This window comes from Salvelinus sp. IW2-2015, linkage group LG11, assembly GCF_002910315.2.
Source record: "Salvelinus sp. IW2-2015 linkage group LG11, ASM291031v2, whole genome shotgun sequence".
Lineage (NCBI taxonomy): Eukaryota > Metazoa > Chordata > Actinopteri > Salmoniformes > Salmonidae > Salvelinus > Salvelinus sp. IW2-2015.
In genome coordinates, this window is record NC_036851.1 from 15,580,474 (window position 1) to 15,599,535 (window position 19,062).

General features: G+C 42.3%; 2 protein-coding genes across 2 annotated transcripts in view; both read right to left on the reverse strand.

The window, feature by feature from the left end:
* Positions 1-26: 26 nt before the first annotated feature.
* LOC111969885 (src-like-adapter 2) lies at positions 27-4,710 on the reverse strand. The gene is made up of 8 exons (XM_023996248.2): positions 4,553-4,710; positions 4,093-4,212; positions 3,866-3,965; positions 2,798-2,884; positions 2,385-2,488; positions 2,066-2,218; positions 1,784-1,913; positions 27-1,587 (listed from the first exon to the last, which is right to left on the reverse strand). Exons 2-8 carry the CDS (start codon positions 4,163-4,165, stop codon positions 1,452-1,454), a joined length of 783 nt encoding a protein of 260 aa, XP_023852016.1. The 5' UTR covers positions 4,166-4,212; positions 4,553-4,710; the 3' UTR covers positions 27-1,451.
* Positions 4,711-6,016: 1,306 nt separating this feature from the next.
* Positions 6,017-19,062, reverse strand: part of LOC111969887 (protein NDRG3) — a 64,491-nt gene continuing 51,445 nt past the window's right edge. Inside the window, exons 7-15 of the mRNA XM_070445820.1 lie at positions 10,985-11,050; positions 10,715-10,818; positions 10,529-10,594; positions 10,372-10,423; positions 10,164-10,211; positions 10,026-10,061; positions 9,870-9,921; positions 7,977-8,015; positions 6,017-7,409 (exon numbers count right to left, since the gene is read on the reverse strand). Coding sequence (XP_070301921.1) covers positions 7,237-7,409; positions 7,977-8,015; positions 9,870-9,921; positions 10,026-10,061; positions 10,164-10,211; positions 10,372-10,423; positions 10,529-10,594; positions 10,715-10,818; positions 10,985-11,050 — 636 coding nt within the window. The 3' untranslated portion in view covers positions 6,017-7,236. The remainder of the gene's footprint in view (positions 7,410-7,976; positions 8,016-9,869; positions 9,922-10,025; positions 10,062-10,163; positions 10,212-10,371; positions 10,424-10,528; positions 10,595-10,714; positions 10,819-10,984; positions 11,051-19,062) is intronic.

The following is a 19,062-nucleotide window of genomic DNA, read 5'->3' on the forward strand; positions in this document are numbered from 1 at the left end:
GATAAGAAACCAATGAAACAAAACAGTCACTCAGAACTATTTATTTATTACTCATTATCACCCGCAGCCATATTCTGGTAAAAACGTCTGAGTTAGTTTCAAGTTATATGGSGATGTGTGAAATGTACTCCTCAGCCTTAAGTGTCTCCATTTGCGCTAGCTTTTCGCATGGCGTCGAGTGGAAAGATGCTTCAGAAGGGTGGTCACGTGTGCTAGCAAGGCAGAAGTCCCYAGTTCGCGCCAGGTATGGGCCGAATCGGGAGGAATTTATTCTTGTTATGCAAGCAGCGTGACGTCCTTTACTCAGACATGGCATTTCATTCATACAAACATTCATAGTCCAGATACAACATTATTGTATTTCAGTGATCTTCCTTCTTTGTTCAAAATAGACCAATACATAGGTGTTTCTGTGTGGACAAACAGTATGAAACCTTCCATGAGCTGAAAGGAAGAGCTACTCCTCACATCATAAGACCTCTGAGTTCCATCCAATGTATATAAACCCTGGATTGCTGATACTATGTATTGGCCAATAAGAACCTTTAAAGCCACTGGTCGGCTATATTGTCACTCCCCAGAAGGAGCAGTTTCCCAAACTCGGTCTTYGACCCCCCCTGGGTGCAGCTTTAGATTTTTTTGCCCTAGCACTAGACAGCTGATTCAAATAACCAACTCACCATCAAGCTTTGGGTTTTGAATCAGCTGTTTAGTGACAGGGAAAAAAACTAAAACCGAGTTTGAGAAACCCTGCTCCATAGGAATTAATGGAATTCTACAGTTTTTCAATTAAATATTTCAAGAACACAATTACACATATTTAAGTGTTTGTTGTTGTAGTGGGGACAGTAACATTAGTACTTTCAACAAGTTATACTTTAAGAAAGTATGTTTTTATATATATTTGTATTTAAAATGTTTATGTTTAGCTCACATCATATAATGTAATAGTATGCATTAAGGTGTCCGTAATAGAATAAACATGGCAAAAATGAATGTAGACATTAATACATGCAATTCTATAACTTCCAAAATATTTTTTGCAAGGGTGGGGGAGTGACAAGATGGAGGTGCACCCCCTGTTAGTCATCTAGTGTGTGTATATATATATATATATATATATATAAATATATATATATATATATATATAAATCATTAGTTTCACCTTGTGAAATGTGCTCTTGAGAACAAGAACCAGTAGCATTAGAAGTGCCAAGTAACACGGCTCCTTGTGGCTACCTGAACCCAAACCCACATTTGACCATCAAGACATGAATTGTGCTTGTAGTTTTCATTTTTTCATTGTGGTTGTAAATGGTAGGCTTACTTCTTTTTAACTTCCTCTATGCTTTTGTTTAGGTCACCCTTTCTGGCCTAGTACCGTTGTCCAGCGACAGCGACAGACCAGACAGTATTATGTATTATTATTTTACTCTCAGTCTTCCCTCTCATCAGGTATCCCAGTGTTTGCCACAGTCCTGGCAGCTGGCCTCTGTCATGTAGAGGTATGAGCTCATGGCCTCCCTCAGCCCCTTGCTCACCAGAGTGTCCTCTGAATCCACTCTGCCCTTACTGAAGATCATTGAGCTGGGAAGACAGAGGCAGGCACATGGAATGACTACCACCAGTATATGCATCATCTTACAATGTGAATTACAATGCAGTTAATTGCATAGCTATAGCATGACACGTCATATCATACTGACAAATAGTCAAATAAGTAGTGTGTAGATCACTTGGGACACAAAGTATGGTAGATGGAGGATTTAGGAATGTGCCCCACCTGTCTACATCCTTCCAGTTGAGGGTGGGCCTCCTGATAGCTTTGGGGTACGGTCTAGTCATAGMAGTATTGTTTGAGCCTTGGATGATGCAAGGCTCCCTCAGTAAACAGCACAACCCATCTGCTGACTCTGTGGATAGACATGTTTCCAAATGTTTAGAACATTCTCTACCCAAACAACTTATTCCAGTAGTACCATACAGTCCACCCTCTTTGCATACCAGAGTAAGAACTGTGCTGTAATAATAATGCATTTGAGCCCGTCGATGGGCTTGTACCCACCAGAGTAGTGTTCCACCAATTGGCCCAGGGTGTAGAAGGTGAGGCTGGGGGAGATGTAGAACCAGCCGTTTTGGAGGCGACGGATGTGGTAGTGTTTCACTGTGCCCATGTACGAGGAGTCGGTCCTCCCAAGGACCGAGAGCGAGTAGGTGTCTGTGACCAAAAATAACACAAGACTCTTGTCACGCTACAGCAATGAAACAGTGCACAAGTCCTAGGCTAGTTGTTGTGCTTATAGCAAACTTGTTTTTAAACTTGACATAACATGCAGTAAAATGAATTTAATTAAACGAGCCCTAAGCCATGAACATGGACTCACCTGTGTTTGTCTGACTCTGTCGTATCAGGAAAGCCCCTGTGTAATTGTGTGGCATCAGCAGCAGCTCCTCTGCATTTAACCTGCTGATGCCATTATACTGCCACCTGATTAAAGATGGATGAGAAATATAAAATATTCACTATCAGAAGACAAATAAGATAGTACATTATATTTTTCACTCCTCTCCACCCTGCTAGGAAACTCCACTGMAACTACTGGTGCCATCATCCCCCACTGGGGGAGGAGTGACATAATTYGGACATTGATGATGTCATTCAGAGCGAGAGAACATCTACAGTATTGCTCTTTCAAATTGATACATTCCAATTCCCACCCTCTAATGACATTCACTGATGTGTAAACAGCTGTGACAGTCAGAAGTAATACTTGAGAATAAGTAGTAGGTATCTTACCTGTTTATTACTTTGGCAGTGTAGTGGCTGGGGATGTAACTCTCATTGCCTGTTGTTGTGGATCGCACCATCCAAAAATCCCCATCYCTGCAAATAAAGAGGTCAGTCAGTGCATTCAACTAAACTATCACAAACTATCACATACAATAGGGTCAGAAATMATTGACGCCATTGATAAAGATGAGCAAAAAGGACTGTATAAAATAAATAAATACTGAGCTATATTGTATACTCCAAAAAGTTGGAAAATTATAATATTTTATACTAATACAATTGCTCAGAGAAATAGATTTTGTTCAACAAGTAATACAATATTTTCTCAAAAAGGTAGGTTTAAAAATTATTGATACCCCTGTTTTTAATACCTTTCGAGGARAACGGCCTTGGGAGGATAACAATACTGAGACTTTTTCTAAAATATTTTATGAGCAGGAGAACACATTGGGAGCAATTTCAGACCATTCCTCCATACAGAATCTTTCCAGATTCTTGATATCCTTAATCTGCGTTTATGGAATGTCCTCTTCAATTTAAATCTCTTCAATTCAAACCACAGGTTTTCAATGGGTTTCAAGTCCAGAGACTGAGATGGCCTTTGCAAAATGTTGATTTTGTGGCCAATTAACAAATTCTTTGTGGATTTTCATGTATTATTGGGGCTATTGTTTTGCTGGAAGATCCACTTGCAGTATCAGCCTCCTGGCAGATGCAACCAGGTTTTTGGCTAAAATGTACTGGGTAAAGTTCATGATGCCGTTGACCTTAACAAGGGCCCCAGGACCAGTGGAAGTAAAATAGCCTCATAACATTAAAGATCCACCACCATATTTTACAGTAGGTACGGGGTTATTTTCTGCTTATGCATTCTCATTTCAACACAAACAAACCACCACTCTGAGCAATTGTATTATTCTAAAACAATATAATTTAAATTTTTTGTTGCATAAAATATGAATCATTATTTGAATACTTTATTTGATGCAGTAACTTTTACTCATCTTTATCAAGGGTGTCAATAATTTCAGACACCACTGTATATGTACAGCTCCATGCGTGTATGCCACGTACTCTGATAACACAGTGAGCCTCTCCCCCATGCGGATGCTGGATTCCAAGGGATCTTGGGAGGGGAAGTCATAAAGGGACACCACCATGGGCCTGTTATTGTCTAAAAAGGAAGAATGGTTTTAATAGTTGCAATCAGCATTCACGCTGGCTGGTTGATGATTTTAGATTAGGTTAACAAATTCAAGAATTCAGAAGACCTATGGAGGAAGCTGGGCGTTTAGTATTACCTGACAGTGCGGGTTCAGTTGGATTCTCAAGGGTTGGCATATTGGATCGACCTTTGACGGTGCAATTCCCCATGACCAGCTGTTCTCTAGCTACAGTATATGTCTGTATGGCTCTATAGGCTGAGAGACAGAAAGAAGTGTAGTGTCATTTATCTTCTCTTGCCATATGGCCAACTAAAACAAGATGACACAGGAAGAGAAATGACCACAACCAGAAACCATCATTTCCCCAACATGAAGTTTCCATGAAAAAAAATATATGACAAGCCTTACACATACATATTCATTAGTATCTAAACATTAACTCTGAAGAAATAAAAGAGTTGGGTGCACTTTACAATACACAGGCCTTAGAACAGTATACTTACCAGTGGAATAACTTGTAATTAGTGTAAATGCAATACAAGTTGCTTCCATAGTATGTTAGTGGGTTATAAACTAAAACTGAYAACTTGCTCACCTTATTGAAAGAGAATAACGTCTCACTCCTCTGCTCTGTTGCTCAGGCGACTACTCCATTTAAGCAGATGTGTCCAAAGGGTAGATAGAAACAAGACAGAGGCTCACTGGATGAGGACAGGTTTTTATGTCTCTAGTAGCTTCCTGTGAAGCCAAAGGCTCTGACATCCTCCTGACACAAAGCAATGTGTGGGTGTGTGTATGGAGGGTTGACATTTTATATATCAATAACATTTTATTTCTGCATAGGTGCACAAAAAACACAAGATCAATATTCTGCTTAAAATTACAAACTACTTTTTTCCAGGATTGTAGCAATCAGCATGTATTTAGTATAGGAAAGTATTCAGAACCCTTACTTTTTCCACATTAGGCTAGGTTATAGCTTTATTCTTAAATTGGTTTAAAAAGAAATTCCCTCATCAATCTACACACAATACCCCATGATGACAAAGKAAAAACAMTTTTTTAGACAATTGCAGACCACGTGTAACCACGCCAGCCCAGGACATACACATCCGGCTTCTTCACCTGCGGGATCGTCTGAGACCAGCCAGCCGATGAAACTGAGGCTRATTTCTGTCCATAATAAAGCCCTTTTTGTGGGGAAAAACTCATTCTGATTGGCTGGGCCTGGCTCCCAAGTGGGCCCCTGCCCAGTCATGTGAAATCCATAGATCAGGGCCTAATTTATTTATTTKAATTGACTGATATCCTGATATGAACTGTAACTCAGTAAAATCGTTGAAATTGTTGCATTTATATTTTTGTTCAGTATAAATTACATATTTCTGTATTTCATTTTCAAAACATTTGCTAAATGTTTCACTTTGTCATTACGGAGTATTGTGTGTGGATTGGTGAGAAAAATAAATACATTTAATKKATTTTAAATTCAGGCTGTATCACAACAAAATGTGGAATATATCAAATGGGAATGAATACTTTCCATATAGACTGTTGGACATCAGATAGGAGGAGAGGATCTGACTCACAAAGGATGATAATCTATTTTTCCTTGACCTAAACACAACTGATTAAGACCTGATGCACTCAGATGGAACATCTTGGTGAGACACAGAAATGAGCTATATGTTTGCACTCTGTGGTTAGCTGAAATGGAAAAGCAAACTTCAGAGAACCTTATCTGAGCTAGGGCATAGCTGACCGTTCTACTTTATTTTTAGAGCAAGCTAAAAATAGCCTGCCCTCACCGTTTACATGCAGTTTGAGGTCAACCGATGTAAGAGTGAGAGAAAAAGCTCACATATGCGGTTGGAAACTATTGACCATATTCCTTTAAATCTTCTGTCAAGACAAAGCTGAAAGGTGTCAACTATTTTAGTCTGAAATGCATAACATTGATTATTTTTCTCAAACCTTTGCAATTATTAGATAGACTTGCTGGCGTGTTTGGTTGTGTGCGCAGTGGAAACACTTGAAGATATGACCACAAACCAAGGGCCCATTTTACATCTTCTAGCTTTATTTAGTAGTATAAATGAGTTGAATTGGCAGACCGTGATAAGCACCACTGGGCCCTGCAGTGAAGACTGAACACATTTTCACATTATAACAGGCTTGTTAAGTTGTTATTCATCGTGTATGTCTACTCAAGCGACGAGTGAACGGACTATAAAAACAAAAATGTAAAGCAGAAAAAGACGACATCAATTACAAAATAAACATTTTCGAAACAGATGAAAGGAGAAGTGATTGAATCCAGACAATCACACTGGCCCACAGTTCTTTCCCATTGAATTTCCTTACATTTTTGCATATTCCTAAAAAGCAAGTATAATGTTCTAGAACAACCAAAACACAGCYCATTCATTCTGTCATTTGGGCCAGTATAACCTGCCATTTGGAAAACAACACAATGCAGAGAAATGTAAAGGAAGTCATTAATCTTGTGTTTGCACCCAGCTTGAGTGATCATTCTACAGTGTGAATGGAGTGACTCGGCAGAGCAGAGCAGTGCAGCAAGGTACAGTACAGGAAAACACACATCTACACTATGCCACACAATCAAAGGAGGCGTGTGTTCACAGTTCACAACATACAAAAAATTTGTCTAAATATGTGCAATGAATGAAGGTTTGAAGTGTAAATGTGTTCTAGAACATAGTATAAGAGAAGGAAGAGGAATGTGTGTTTAGACTCCAGTGGATGTGAGAGATGGGACTCTTCAACCCCTCCTGTGCTGAGGAACCAATCCTATACACACAGACACATGGTGAATCAAATAAATAAAAGATGTGAAAGGCAACAATCGGAACAAAGGAGGGACAAACAGTAATTGAAACCCGGAAAATAAGTCTCCAGATTCACTTGCACAAGACACATGCATACATATGAAATGATGAGAAACAGTTTGGTGGGGGATCGTACCATCTAGACCCTTGGAGTATACAGTATATCTGATTCATCCTTTATTTTGTCCCCTCAGCTTGTGGCTCGAAGTTTGACATGTATACAGTATTATATTTAATCTTCAATTGTATATATTCTCATATTTATCACACAATTCATCACAGAACACCCTGGCATTGAGTAGCTTCGGAGCAGGGTAGGAGAGAGAGAGAGAGAGAGAGAGACTGGGAGACATGGAGGAAGAGAGGGAGGAAGAGAGGGCCATCGGTGAGGGCTGCTACCCTATGTGGAGTGAGGGAGAGATGGGAAGATTTAGCAGGAGACCTCCATGGTCTGGGGCCCAGGCTGGTTGTCCAGYCCCCCAGTGGTGTTGGCTCTCTCCAGCAGGCTGTTGAGGTTGCGGCTGCGGATGCTGTCCATGGAGGTGATGCTGGAGGAGGAGGTGGTGCGGGATCGGACCAGACGACTCATTCCAGCCGTGGGCACTACGACACAACACAGGAGTGTTAACATTCCAGTCACAATGCAGAGCACTTCATGCAATGCAGGAATCATGATGTGTTCCCTCTGTTAGGGAATCACATCAAGAAATCACACAAATACTGCAGACATTCACCATGCAGACAAATCTGAGGAAATAAAGGGACCAATATATATATTTTTTMACTTCAGCACCACACACAACTACACTATGCAAGCCAAAGACGCTGACAAGCATGTCTTGTAAAAAAGGCAATACAATAATAGCATAAAGCACTGAAAGAAATTGATAAAGGCAAAATGATGCAAAACTAGCACCTTGTGCAACAATAGGAAAAAATCTAACATAAGTTTCATGCTTAAAGGAGCCACATAATCACCTAAGCAAATGTCAAAGTATGCAGACAGTTCTCCACTTAATTGAACAATACAGATGACCGAAAATACCAATAATATGATGTTAAATGGACTTTCTGAGCATACATTGACATTCATGTACTGTGTGTTAGGTTGAATGGAGGCTGGTATTTGGCCAACTGGTCTAAAACTGCTACTGCTTTAAAACCTGGTACCTGATTCGTTGCTCAGGTGACTGAGAAGAATGTAGGGAACTGTTAGCATTGATGGAGGGAGGAAAAGGATTGAAAAAAGAAGAACATATTGGACGGGAATAAGGTTTATGAAGGCTGAGGTAATGAATAGAAGTCATTTTGAAGGAAAAGGCAACTGCTGTATACCAGAGAGACAACCCCCCCCCCCCCGCCCCTCCCCCCAAAAACAATGTGTTCTTGCTGTCTGATTCTGGGGTAGGGCAGAGACAGTGATAGCCCAAACGGGACAAAGCAGAATTTTGGCCAATACTCAACGGGCCCTTACAGCAAAACAACACCAACACTGTGACGAGAGTGTACCCTCATACATCTGTCAACGTGGTTTACAGGGTGCTGCACTGGGAACGTGACGAGATGCGTTAATGTCAAGCCATAGAGTCCATACCCGATCTAAAAAAAAGCTTTATTTCATAATGAGAAGATTTATTTTCATTCGGCCACACTTCATAATAGGAGGATATTCTTGCAACCTCTCCAACAAAGTTGCTGTCATTTAAATGGTTTGAAGTAGCTAGTTACATCAACAACTGTGTCAACTGATCTGTCTTTTTAATACAAGCCTAAAATGTGATACCATTTCTTTCAATGTGTGTATGGTGATTTTAGTTTACTACTTATAGTTTTAGGATTATTGAGATTACTTATGAATTTATATTTGATATTATGTGCTTGTTTCTGTGCATCTATGTCTCTGCAACACTCTCGCTGCCGAAGAAAACGGACTTGAAACGTAAAACTATGCTGCTTCAAACTAACCTCGCTTCGCTGACGTGATGCTTTTGCGTGCAGTATAACATCTCATAGATCACTATGAGAAGAGGCTTTAATCAACTCTAATCTGGCAGTGAAATGTCCTAATCTAATCATCAATCAAATGTATTTATGAAGCCCTTTTACATCAGCAGATACCACAAAATGTTTCTACAGAAACCCAGCCTAAAACTCCAAACAGCAAGCAATGCAGATGCACAATGGCTAGGAAAAACTCCCTAGAAAGGCAGGAACCTAGGAAGAAACCTAGAGAGAAACCAGGCTCTGAGGGGTGTCCAGTCCTCTTCTGGCTGTGCCTCTGCAGGGAGTTTCTCTGTGCTGCATGGCCTTTACCTCCACTCTACAATTCTTCTCTCACACAGTGACACCTGGGGCTGCATGCAACACTCCCACTGAGTAGGACTGGGGGAGGAAACAGAAGAGCCTAGTACCATAGAAATGATGTGCTGGTGAAAGGTGAGAGGTGAAAACAGAGAAGCCTTTGCTTTGTGTCACAGGAAGAGCTGCATCTTAAACAATTTGGTTAGAAAACAAAACACACAAGGCAAGAGAGTCTCTCCCACGCAGAATTGAACAGGAAGTCAATTGCTGTTCAGAACATCTTTGTTGCTCGTCATTCATGCTACAAGCACTGTTTCTCACCTACTAAGAACTGAGGCTAGTCAACACTGCAAAGATGAAAGAGGAAATGACGTTAGCTGTGAGAGGTGAGGAGCGGCCTCCTCCGTGACCAGTGTGACAAAAAGAGTGTCCTTTCAGACACGACTGGCTGCACTCCAAACCAAGGAGGGGGTCTGGCAAAGGCTCATGGGAAACCGTGATGAAAACAATACTCATTTCAGCAACAGTTGTTATTTTGCTCACGTCAACAGGAAATACATTGAGAACACATGTTAACCACAAAGACGTACAACAGCTTGTTAGTGGATAATCAATACTCAAGAGTCAAATTCCAAAGTAGCAAACAGTTACCAGTGGACAGAGACAAGTGGCCAGAGACATTATTTATTTTTTAAGTATGCTAGAAAGGAGTGGATATTGAGATCACACATTTACAAAGAAAAGTAAGAGTTATGTACTTACTATAACCCATACCCTGAACAAAGTACTTGAAGGCCTCTGCCAGTTTCCCAGGCTGTTGAGGAGATGACAGTAAGTTAGTTATCAATGTAAATMAAAAATGACATTAAAAACACACACAAGGATATAATAACAGCATTTCAGAAGCTCAAACCTCACCTGCACAACCTGAGGCAAGCCTCCACAATCAGCCATCTACAGAGAGAGAGAGAGAGAACTTTTGAGTCACTACACATGCAATAGCTTAGCATCAAATATTTATGCATGACACACACAGGATGTTCTGCTTCACCTCACCTTAAACAGTGTAGTCTTGGTTGGATTTAACCTGGAATTGCACTCCACCTGAAACGAGTTTAAAGAGAGTTAGTGGACAAAACTTATTCACATAAAGGAAATGATTTTCAACATTTAGTTCCATCATCCTACTATATATATACACAAGCATGTAGAAGCGCACGATCCATAGTCACAAGCTAAACAACAACCACCTTAACTAACTCACCACTGCCTCCACTGCAGGAGATGTGTCTCCAACCACCAACAGAGAAGGGCACCTGGAGGGGAAGAGAGGAGTTTCCATAAGCACTGTGAMTTACAACAGGTCCGCTTGAGCATACTGCTGAAAACACGTCAAAACCAGTTCAAACTTTCAAACTCACGTCAGTGTGTTCACTGTGTCCTCATTCAGACCAATGACTGGTCTCTCGATTTCCAGATCCCGACGACTGTCATTGAAAAAAAGAGAAAAAAAGGTTAAAGCCACATTTAGTCAGTCAGTAGTAGAGTCAGCGAGTACCTTGGGCAGGAGTGGATCCCTGCCCCCTCTCCACTCCTGCCTAGCGTACCCGTTGTAGGAGGCACAGAAGAGGGCCAGGTTGTCCTGATTGATGTCCTGGGCGATGTGAAGGCGGTAGGTCTGGATCAGCTCTTGGTTGTCTGTTAGCTCATCCTGGAGGAACACACAAGGCATCAGTATGGCTATGTGTGTGTATGGTATCATGACGTCATCTTCGATCACTTTTATATAAAAATGTTTCAAATCAGGTTCGTTTTTTGTATATTATCAAAGGTGAATGGAACTCAAAGATGGGCAGATGCCAACCCATCATTCTCACAGTGCTGAAGTGGTGAGCCATCACTGTGTCCACGATGTTACTGGTCCATCCAGAGAGCTGAAGAGAAAAAAAACAGGACACAGTTTAAGTAATACATAGCTAGGACTGTGGCAGTTAAGACATTTTGTCAGATGATTATTGTCATGCAAAAAAAGGTCTGCTGGTCTCACGGTAATTAACCGTTAATTAACATAAACATTTAGCATCTCCAGGCCTCCACGCATACAGGCAGCATAAAAGCCACTGATGCACGCCTTTGGAACATCTACATGTAAACAAAGTCTAATAAATCTATTTAATATACACCATCACAATAAATATATTATTTATTTTGGTCAGGTCTAAAGAAACATTACGATATGAAAAACATTTATTTTCAGAAGAACAGAATATGAGTTGGCCTAATGTAGGCCTAACACAGTGCCACCGACCCGGCCCACTCCCAAGSACTGTGGGCTCTCGTTCTCCGTGGCCGACGTGAGTAAGACATTTAAGCGCGTTAACCCTCGCAAGGCTGCCGGCCCAGATGGCATCCCTAGCTGTGTCCTCAGAGCTTGCACAGACCAGCTGGCGGGAGTGTTTACGGACATATTCAATCTCTACCCATCCCAGTCTGCTGTCCCCACTTGCTTCAAAAAGTCCACCATTGAGAGAATGGTGCCTGAGGGGATGGCTGCCATTTTACGTGCTCCTAACCAACTGTGCTATTTTGTTCGTTTTTTCGCGTTGTTTGTAACTTATTTTTTAAACGTATTTTGTAGATAATGTTCCTGCTACCATCTCTTATGACCGAAAATAACTTCTGGACATCAGAACAGCGATTACTCACCTCGAACGGGACAAAGATTCTTTCTTTAACGAGTCCGACGCAAAGGATATACTGCTTTCTTGGGAACGGGCCCATCCATTTTATTGGCCAACGTGCAATCGTTAGAAAATAAAATGGATGATCTACAATCAAGATGATCCTACCAACGGGACATTAAACTCTAATATCTTATGTTTCATCGAGTTGTGACTGAACGACGACACAGATAATATAGAGCTGGCGCGATTTTCCATGCATCGGCAGGACAGAGAAGCTACGTCTGGTAAGACGAGGGGCGGGGGTGTGTGTCTATTTGTCAATAACAGCTGGTGCGCGATGTCTAATATTACAGAAGTCTCTAGGTATTGCTCGCCTGAGGTAMAGTACCTTATAATAAGCTGTAGACCACACTKTCTACCAAGAGAGTTCTCATCTATATTATTCATAGCGGTCTATTTACCACCACAAACRGATGCTGGCACTAAGACCGCACTCAACCAGCTGTATAAGGCCATAAGCAAACAAGAAAATTAATATCCAGGAGCGGCGCTCCTAGTGGCCGGGGATTTTAATGGAGGCAAACTTAAATCCGTTTTACCTAATTTCATGTCACATGTGCAACCAGAGMGGGTAAAAAAAAKAACTCTAGACCACCTTTACTCTACACACAGAGATGCATACAAATGTGACCATAATTCTATCCTCCTGATTCTTGCTTACAAGCAGAKACTAAAGCAYGAAGTACCAGTGACTCGCTCAATACGGAAGTAGTTAGATGACGCGGATGCTACGCTACAGGACTGTTGCTAGCACAGACTGGAATATGTTCCGGGATTCATCCTATGGCATTGGGGAGTATACCACCTAAGTCATCGGCTTCATCAATAAGTGCCTTTAAACAGCTTGGAAAATTCCAGAAAATGATGTCTTGGCGTTAGAAGCTTCTGATAGGCTAATTGACATTATTTGAGTCAATTGGAGGTGTACCTGTGGATGTATTTCGAGGCCTACCTTCAAACTCAGTGCCTCTTTGCTTGACATCATTGAAAAATCAAAAGAAATCAGCCAAGACCTCAGAAAAYAAATTGTAGACCTCAACAAGTCTGGTTCATCCTTGGGAGCAATTTCCAAACGCCTGAAGGTACCACGTTCATCTGTACAAACAATAGTACGCAAGTATAAACACCATGGGACCACGCAGCCGTCATACCGCTCAGGAAGGAGACGCGTTCTGTCTCCTAGAGAGGAACGTACTTTGGTGCGAAAAGTGCAAATCAATCCCAGAACAACAGCAAAGGACCTTGTGAAGATGCTGAAGGAAACAGGTACAAAAGTATCTCTATCACAGTAAAACGAGTCCTATATTGACATACCTGAAAGGCTGCTCAGCAAGGAGAAGCCACTGCTCAAAACCGGCATAAAAAAGCCAGACTACGGTTTGCAACTGCACATGGGGACAAAGATCGCACTTTTTGGAGAAATGTCCTCTGGTCTGATGAAATAAAATAGAACTGTTTGGCCATAATGACCATAGTTATGTTTGGAGGAAAAAGGCGGAGGCTTGCAAGCTGAAGAACACCATTCAACCGTGAAGCACGGGGGTGGCAGCATCATGTTGTGGGGTTTCTTTGCTGCAGGAGGGACTGGTGCACTTATCAAAATAGATGGCACAATGCGGCTGGAAAATTATGTGTATATATTGAAGCAACATCTCAAGACATCAGTCAAGGAGTAAAAGCTTGGTCGCAAATGGGTCCTCCAAATGGACATGACCCCCAAGCGTACTTCCAAAGTTGTGGCATATAGCTTAAGGACAACAAAGTCAAGGTATTGGAGTGGCCATTAAAAAGCCCTGACCTCAATCCTATAGAGAATTTGTGGGCAGAACTGAAAAAGCGTGTGGGAGCAAGGAGGCCTACAAACCTGACTCAGTTACACCAGCTTTGTCAGGTAGAATGGGCCACAATTCACCCAACTTATTGTGGGAAGCTTGTGGAAGAAACCTGAAACGTTTGACCCAAGTTAAACAATTTAAAGGCAATGCTACCAATACTAATTGAGTGTATGTAAACTTCTGACCCACTGGGAATGTGATGAAAGAAATTAAAGCTGAAATAAATCACTCTCTACTATTATTTCACATTCTTAAAATAAGTGGTGATCCTAACTGACCTAAAACAGGGAATTTTTACTAGGATTAAATGTCAGGAATTGTGAAAAACTGAGTTTTAAATGTATTTGGCTGAGGTGTAAACTTCCGACTTCAACTGTACATATCCCAACCAAAGCCATGGATTACTGGCAACTTCCGCATTGAGCTAAAGGCTAGAGCTGCCACTTTCAAGAAGGAGGACACTAATCCGACGCTTATAAGAAATCCCGCTATGCCTCACGAGCCATAAAACAGGCAAAGCGTCAATACAGGATTAAGATTGAATCCTACTACACCGGCTCTGATGCTCGTCGGATGTGGCAGGGCTTGAAAACTATTACGGACTACAAAGGGAAACCCAGCCGCGAGCTGCCCAGTGACACGAGGCTACCAGACTAGCTYAATGCCTCTTATGCTCGCTTGGAGTCAAGCAAKAATGAAGCATGCATGAGAGCACCAGCTATTCTGGACGACTGTGTGATAACGCTCATGGTAGCAAGATATGAGCAAGACCTTTAAACAGGTCAAACATTCACAAAGCTGCGGGGCCAGACGGATTACCAGGATGTGTACTCAAAGCATGKGAGGTCCAACTGGCACTGACATTTTCAACCTCTCCCTGACCGAGTCTGTAATTCTGACATGTTTCAAGCAGACCACCATAYTCCTTGTGCCCAAGGAAGCGAAGGTAACCTGCCTAAATGATTACCGCCCCGTAACACTCATGTCGGTAGCCATGAAGTGCTTTGAAAGGCTGGTCATGGCTCAGATGACGCAATCTCAATCGCACTCCACACTGCCCTTTCCCACCTGGACAAAAGGAACACCTATGTGAGAATGCTATTCATTGACAACAGCTCAGCATTCAACACCATAGTGCCCATAAAGTGCATCACTAAGCTAAGTACCCTGGGACTAAACACATCCTTCTCCTTCTTCCCCAGGTGGTAAGGGTTGGCAACAACACATCCGCCACGCTGATCCTCAACACTAGGGCCCCTCAGGGGTGTGTGCTTAGTCCCCTCCRGTACTACCTGTTCACCCACGGCTGCATGGCTCCAACACCATCATTAAGTTTGCTGACGACACAACAATGGTAGGCCTGATCACCGACAATGATGAGACAGCTTATAGGGAGGAGGTCAGAGAKCTGGCAGTGTGGTGCCAGGACAACAACTTCTCACTCAATGTGAGTAAGACAAAGGAGCTGATCGTGGACTACAGGAAAAGGCGGGCCGAACAGGCATTAACATTGARGGGGCTGTAGTGGAGCGGGTCGAGAGTTTCAAGTTCCTTGGTGTCCACATCACCAACAAACTATCATGGTCCAAACACACCAAGACAGTTGTGAACAGGGCACAATAACACCTTTTCCCCCTCAGGAGACTGAAAAGATTTGGCATGGGTCGCCAGATCCTCAAAAAGTTTTACAGCTGCACCATTGAGAGCATCCTGGCCGGTTGCATCCCCGCCTGATATGGCAACTGCTCAGCATCCGACCGTAAGGCGCTACAGAGGGTAGTGCGTACGGCCTAGTACATTACACGGGCCAAGCATCCTGCCATCCAGGACCTATATATTAGGCGGTGTCAAAAAATTGTTAAAGATCCAGTCACCCAAGTCATAGACTGTTCTCTCTGCCACCGCACGGCAAGTGTGGGACCAAAAGGCTCCTTAACAGCTTCTACCCCCAAGCCATAATACTGCTGAACAATTAATCAAATTGACACCACCCCACATTTGTGTTTTACACTGCTGCTACTCGCTGTTTGTTATTGATGCATAGTCACTTCACCCCTACCTACATGTACAAACTACCTCGACTAACCTGTACCCCCGCACATTGACTCGGTACCGGTACCCCCTGTATATAGCCTCATTATTGTTATTGCATTACTTTTAATAATTTTTTACTTTGGTTTATTTGGTAAATATTTTCTTAACTCTTTCTTGAACTACACTGTTGGTTAAGGGCTTGTAAGTAAGCATTTCATGGTAAGGTCCACACCTGTTGTATTTGGCGCATGTGACAACTAAAGTTTGATTTGATTTAACTTTGTTACTGTACCCAAGAAAGCAAAGGTAACTGAACTCAGTGACTATCGCCCAGTAGCACTCACTTGTCATCATGAAGTGCTTTCAGAGGATAGTTAAGGATCACATCAGCTCTACTGACACCCTAGACCCACTTKAAATTGCATACTGCCCCAATAGACCCACAGACAATGCAATCGCCATCGCACTGCACATTGGCCTATTCCATCTGGACAAGAGGAATACCTATGTAAGAATGCTGTTCATTGACWARAGCTCAGCCTTCAACACCATAGTACCCTCCAAGCTCATCATTAAGCTTGAGGCCCTGGGTCTCAACCCCGCCATGTGCAATTGGGTCCTGGACTTTCTGACGGGCCGCCCCCCAGGTGATGAAGGTAGGAAAAAACATCTCCACTTCGCTGATCCTCAACACTTGGGACCCCACAACGGTGCGTGCTCAACCCCCTCCTGTACTCCAGGTTCACCCATGAGTGCGAGGCAACACAGGCCTCCAACTCAATCATAAGTTTGCAGATGACACAACAGTAGTAGACCTGATTACCAACAATGACGAGGCAGCCTACAGTGCTGAGGTGAGGGCCCTGGCGACGTGGTCCCAGGAAAATAACCTCTCCATCAATGTCAACAAAATGAAGCACGCTCCTATCCACACCGATGGGACCGCAGTGGAGAAGGTGGAAAGCTTCAAGTTCCTCGGCATACACATCACTGACAATCTGAAATGGTCCACCCACACAGACAGTGTGGTGAAGAAGGCGCAACAGCGCCTCTTCAACCTCAGGAGGCTGAAGAAATTTGGCAGACACACAATTGAGAGCATCCTGTCAGGCTGTGCCCCGCAACCGCAGGGCTCTCCAGAGGGTGGTACGGTCTGCACAACGCACCACCGGGGGCACACTGTCTGCCCTCCAGGACACCTTCAGCACCCGATGTCACAGGAAGGCCAAAAAMATKATCAAGGACAACAACCACCCGAGCCACTGCCTGTTCACCCCACTACCATCCAGAAGGCGAGGTCAGTACAGGTGCATCAAAGCTGGGACCGGAGACTGGAAAACAGCTTATATCTCAAGGCCATCAGACTGTTAAATAGCCATCACTAGCTGGCTACCACCCGGTTTCTCAACCCTGCTCCTTAGAGGCTGCTGCTCTATATACATAGACATGGAATCACTGGTCACTTTAATAAATGGAACACTAGTCACTTTAATAATGTTTACATACTGCTTTACTTATTTCATATGTACAGTATATACTGTATTCTATTCTACTGTATTTTAGTCAATGCCACTCCAACATTGCTCATCCTAATATTTAAACATTTCTTAATTTCATTCTTTTACTTTAGATTTGTGTGTATTGTTGTGCATTGTTAGATACTACTGCACTGTTGGAGCTAGGAACACAAGCATTTTGCTACACCCTGCTAAATATGTGTATTTGATTTGATGCCATAGACTGTAGGCTTGTTCATTTAGCTTACAAGATATGCTTATAAGTCCCATCCCATTATTTTARATTGTATGATTTTATAGTAAGAAGTATATAATTTAACTTAAAATAGAAAGTATATTTTTCCCATTCTACAGCGAAGTTGCTTTGTTGAGCGTAAAAGTGATCATTTGAAACAGGCCCTATATGCTAGATTTAGAGCTATGTGGCAACTTTAGTTATGAGTGATACAAACCTTAGAATGTCTTAGAAATCAAAACATGTATGGGCTGCATGATGCGACTATAGGCTATTGATGATTTGAGAATGTCGCAAAAAAAGCTTGCCCTCTGTTCCTTGCCTCAGGCTGTACAGCTGTTCTCCCATCAAGTGATCATATTTTCACCCATCAGACMATTCTCATTTMAGTCTTTACCAATATGYAAAATTAGTTTAGATTTAGAATGGCCCAATGGGCAGGAACCAGGGTGGGGGGAAAATGTGTAATCTGTATGCACTCAAATAGCGAATGAAGGTCGTGCGCTTTCCCGGAGGTCTGTTTTCAARGATTCCGGATATGCTACTTCTCTTTTATAGCGGAGCTGTGCTTAATATGAGCAGCTGAGAAATACACTTATTTCACTCCACGCATCAACTACTGTTTGAGAAGAACGCTCTCACTGCGCGACAGGTGATATTCCGCCTAAACTCTGAATGCCATGGGCTCTCCAACCCTGTTCCTGCACCTACCAAGTGCTTCGAAAACCAAGTGAAATCTGTTTGGGAAAATCAACAATAACATGTTTTCGCAACGAAACATATTTCACCCAATTAATTATGAAAAATAAATAAAAAATCCCTATTACTAGGCTATTCAAAATCAAATACAAATTCACTATAATTGTAGACTAACTGTAAGCCGCCCTGCACAAATCAATGAACCAACAGCATCGACTAGGGCTATACGTTCTCTCTCAGACTAGTGTATAGACATTTTGGAGCGCAYCATAARGTAACCAGTCCATCCAGTATGAATAATAATACAGTCTACACTCAAAGGCGATTACTGAAATTAGTTTAATTTTGGAGTAGAGGATAGACCATTTATGTTTTTCTGCCATGGGTAATATGCGATACGCTATGTATTGTATAATGGCTCGTTTTTTTTTTTTCAGGCTTGGGCTCATTAGCCTATGTGTATGCATGCATAAGCTTTAATATTTGAATGAATCACCTTAGAAAGCACTGTCAATTTAGTTGCATAAGGCTTTGAAACAACATCCACAACGACCATGTTTTCCACTTAGTTTCAACCTGCTGTTGAACTTCTTTCTTCAAATTGATCAGTAAGGTGAGTTTTAAAAGCATGATACTGTTTTGATGATAAGTGTCTGATGTGATTTTCGACCTGATGGTCGTTAGTGAGTTGGGTACTACCAAAACATGTCCAGAGTGCATAAAAGGAGATTACCGTGTCTCAAGAGGACTGGGGGGCTCCCGAGTGGCACAGCGCTCTAGCTACATCTCAGTGCTAGAGGCGTCACTAAAGACCCTGGTTCGATCCCGGGCTGTATCACAACCAGCTGTGATCGGGAGTCCCATCGGGTGGCGCACAATTGGCTCAGCGTC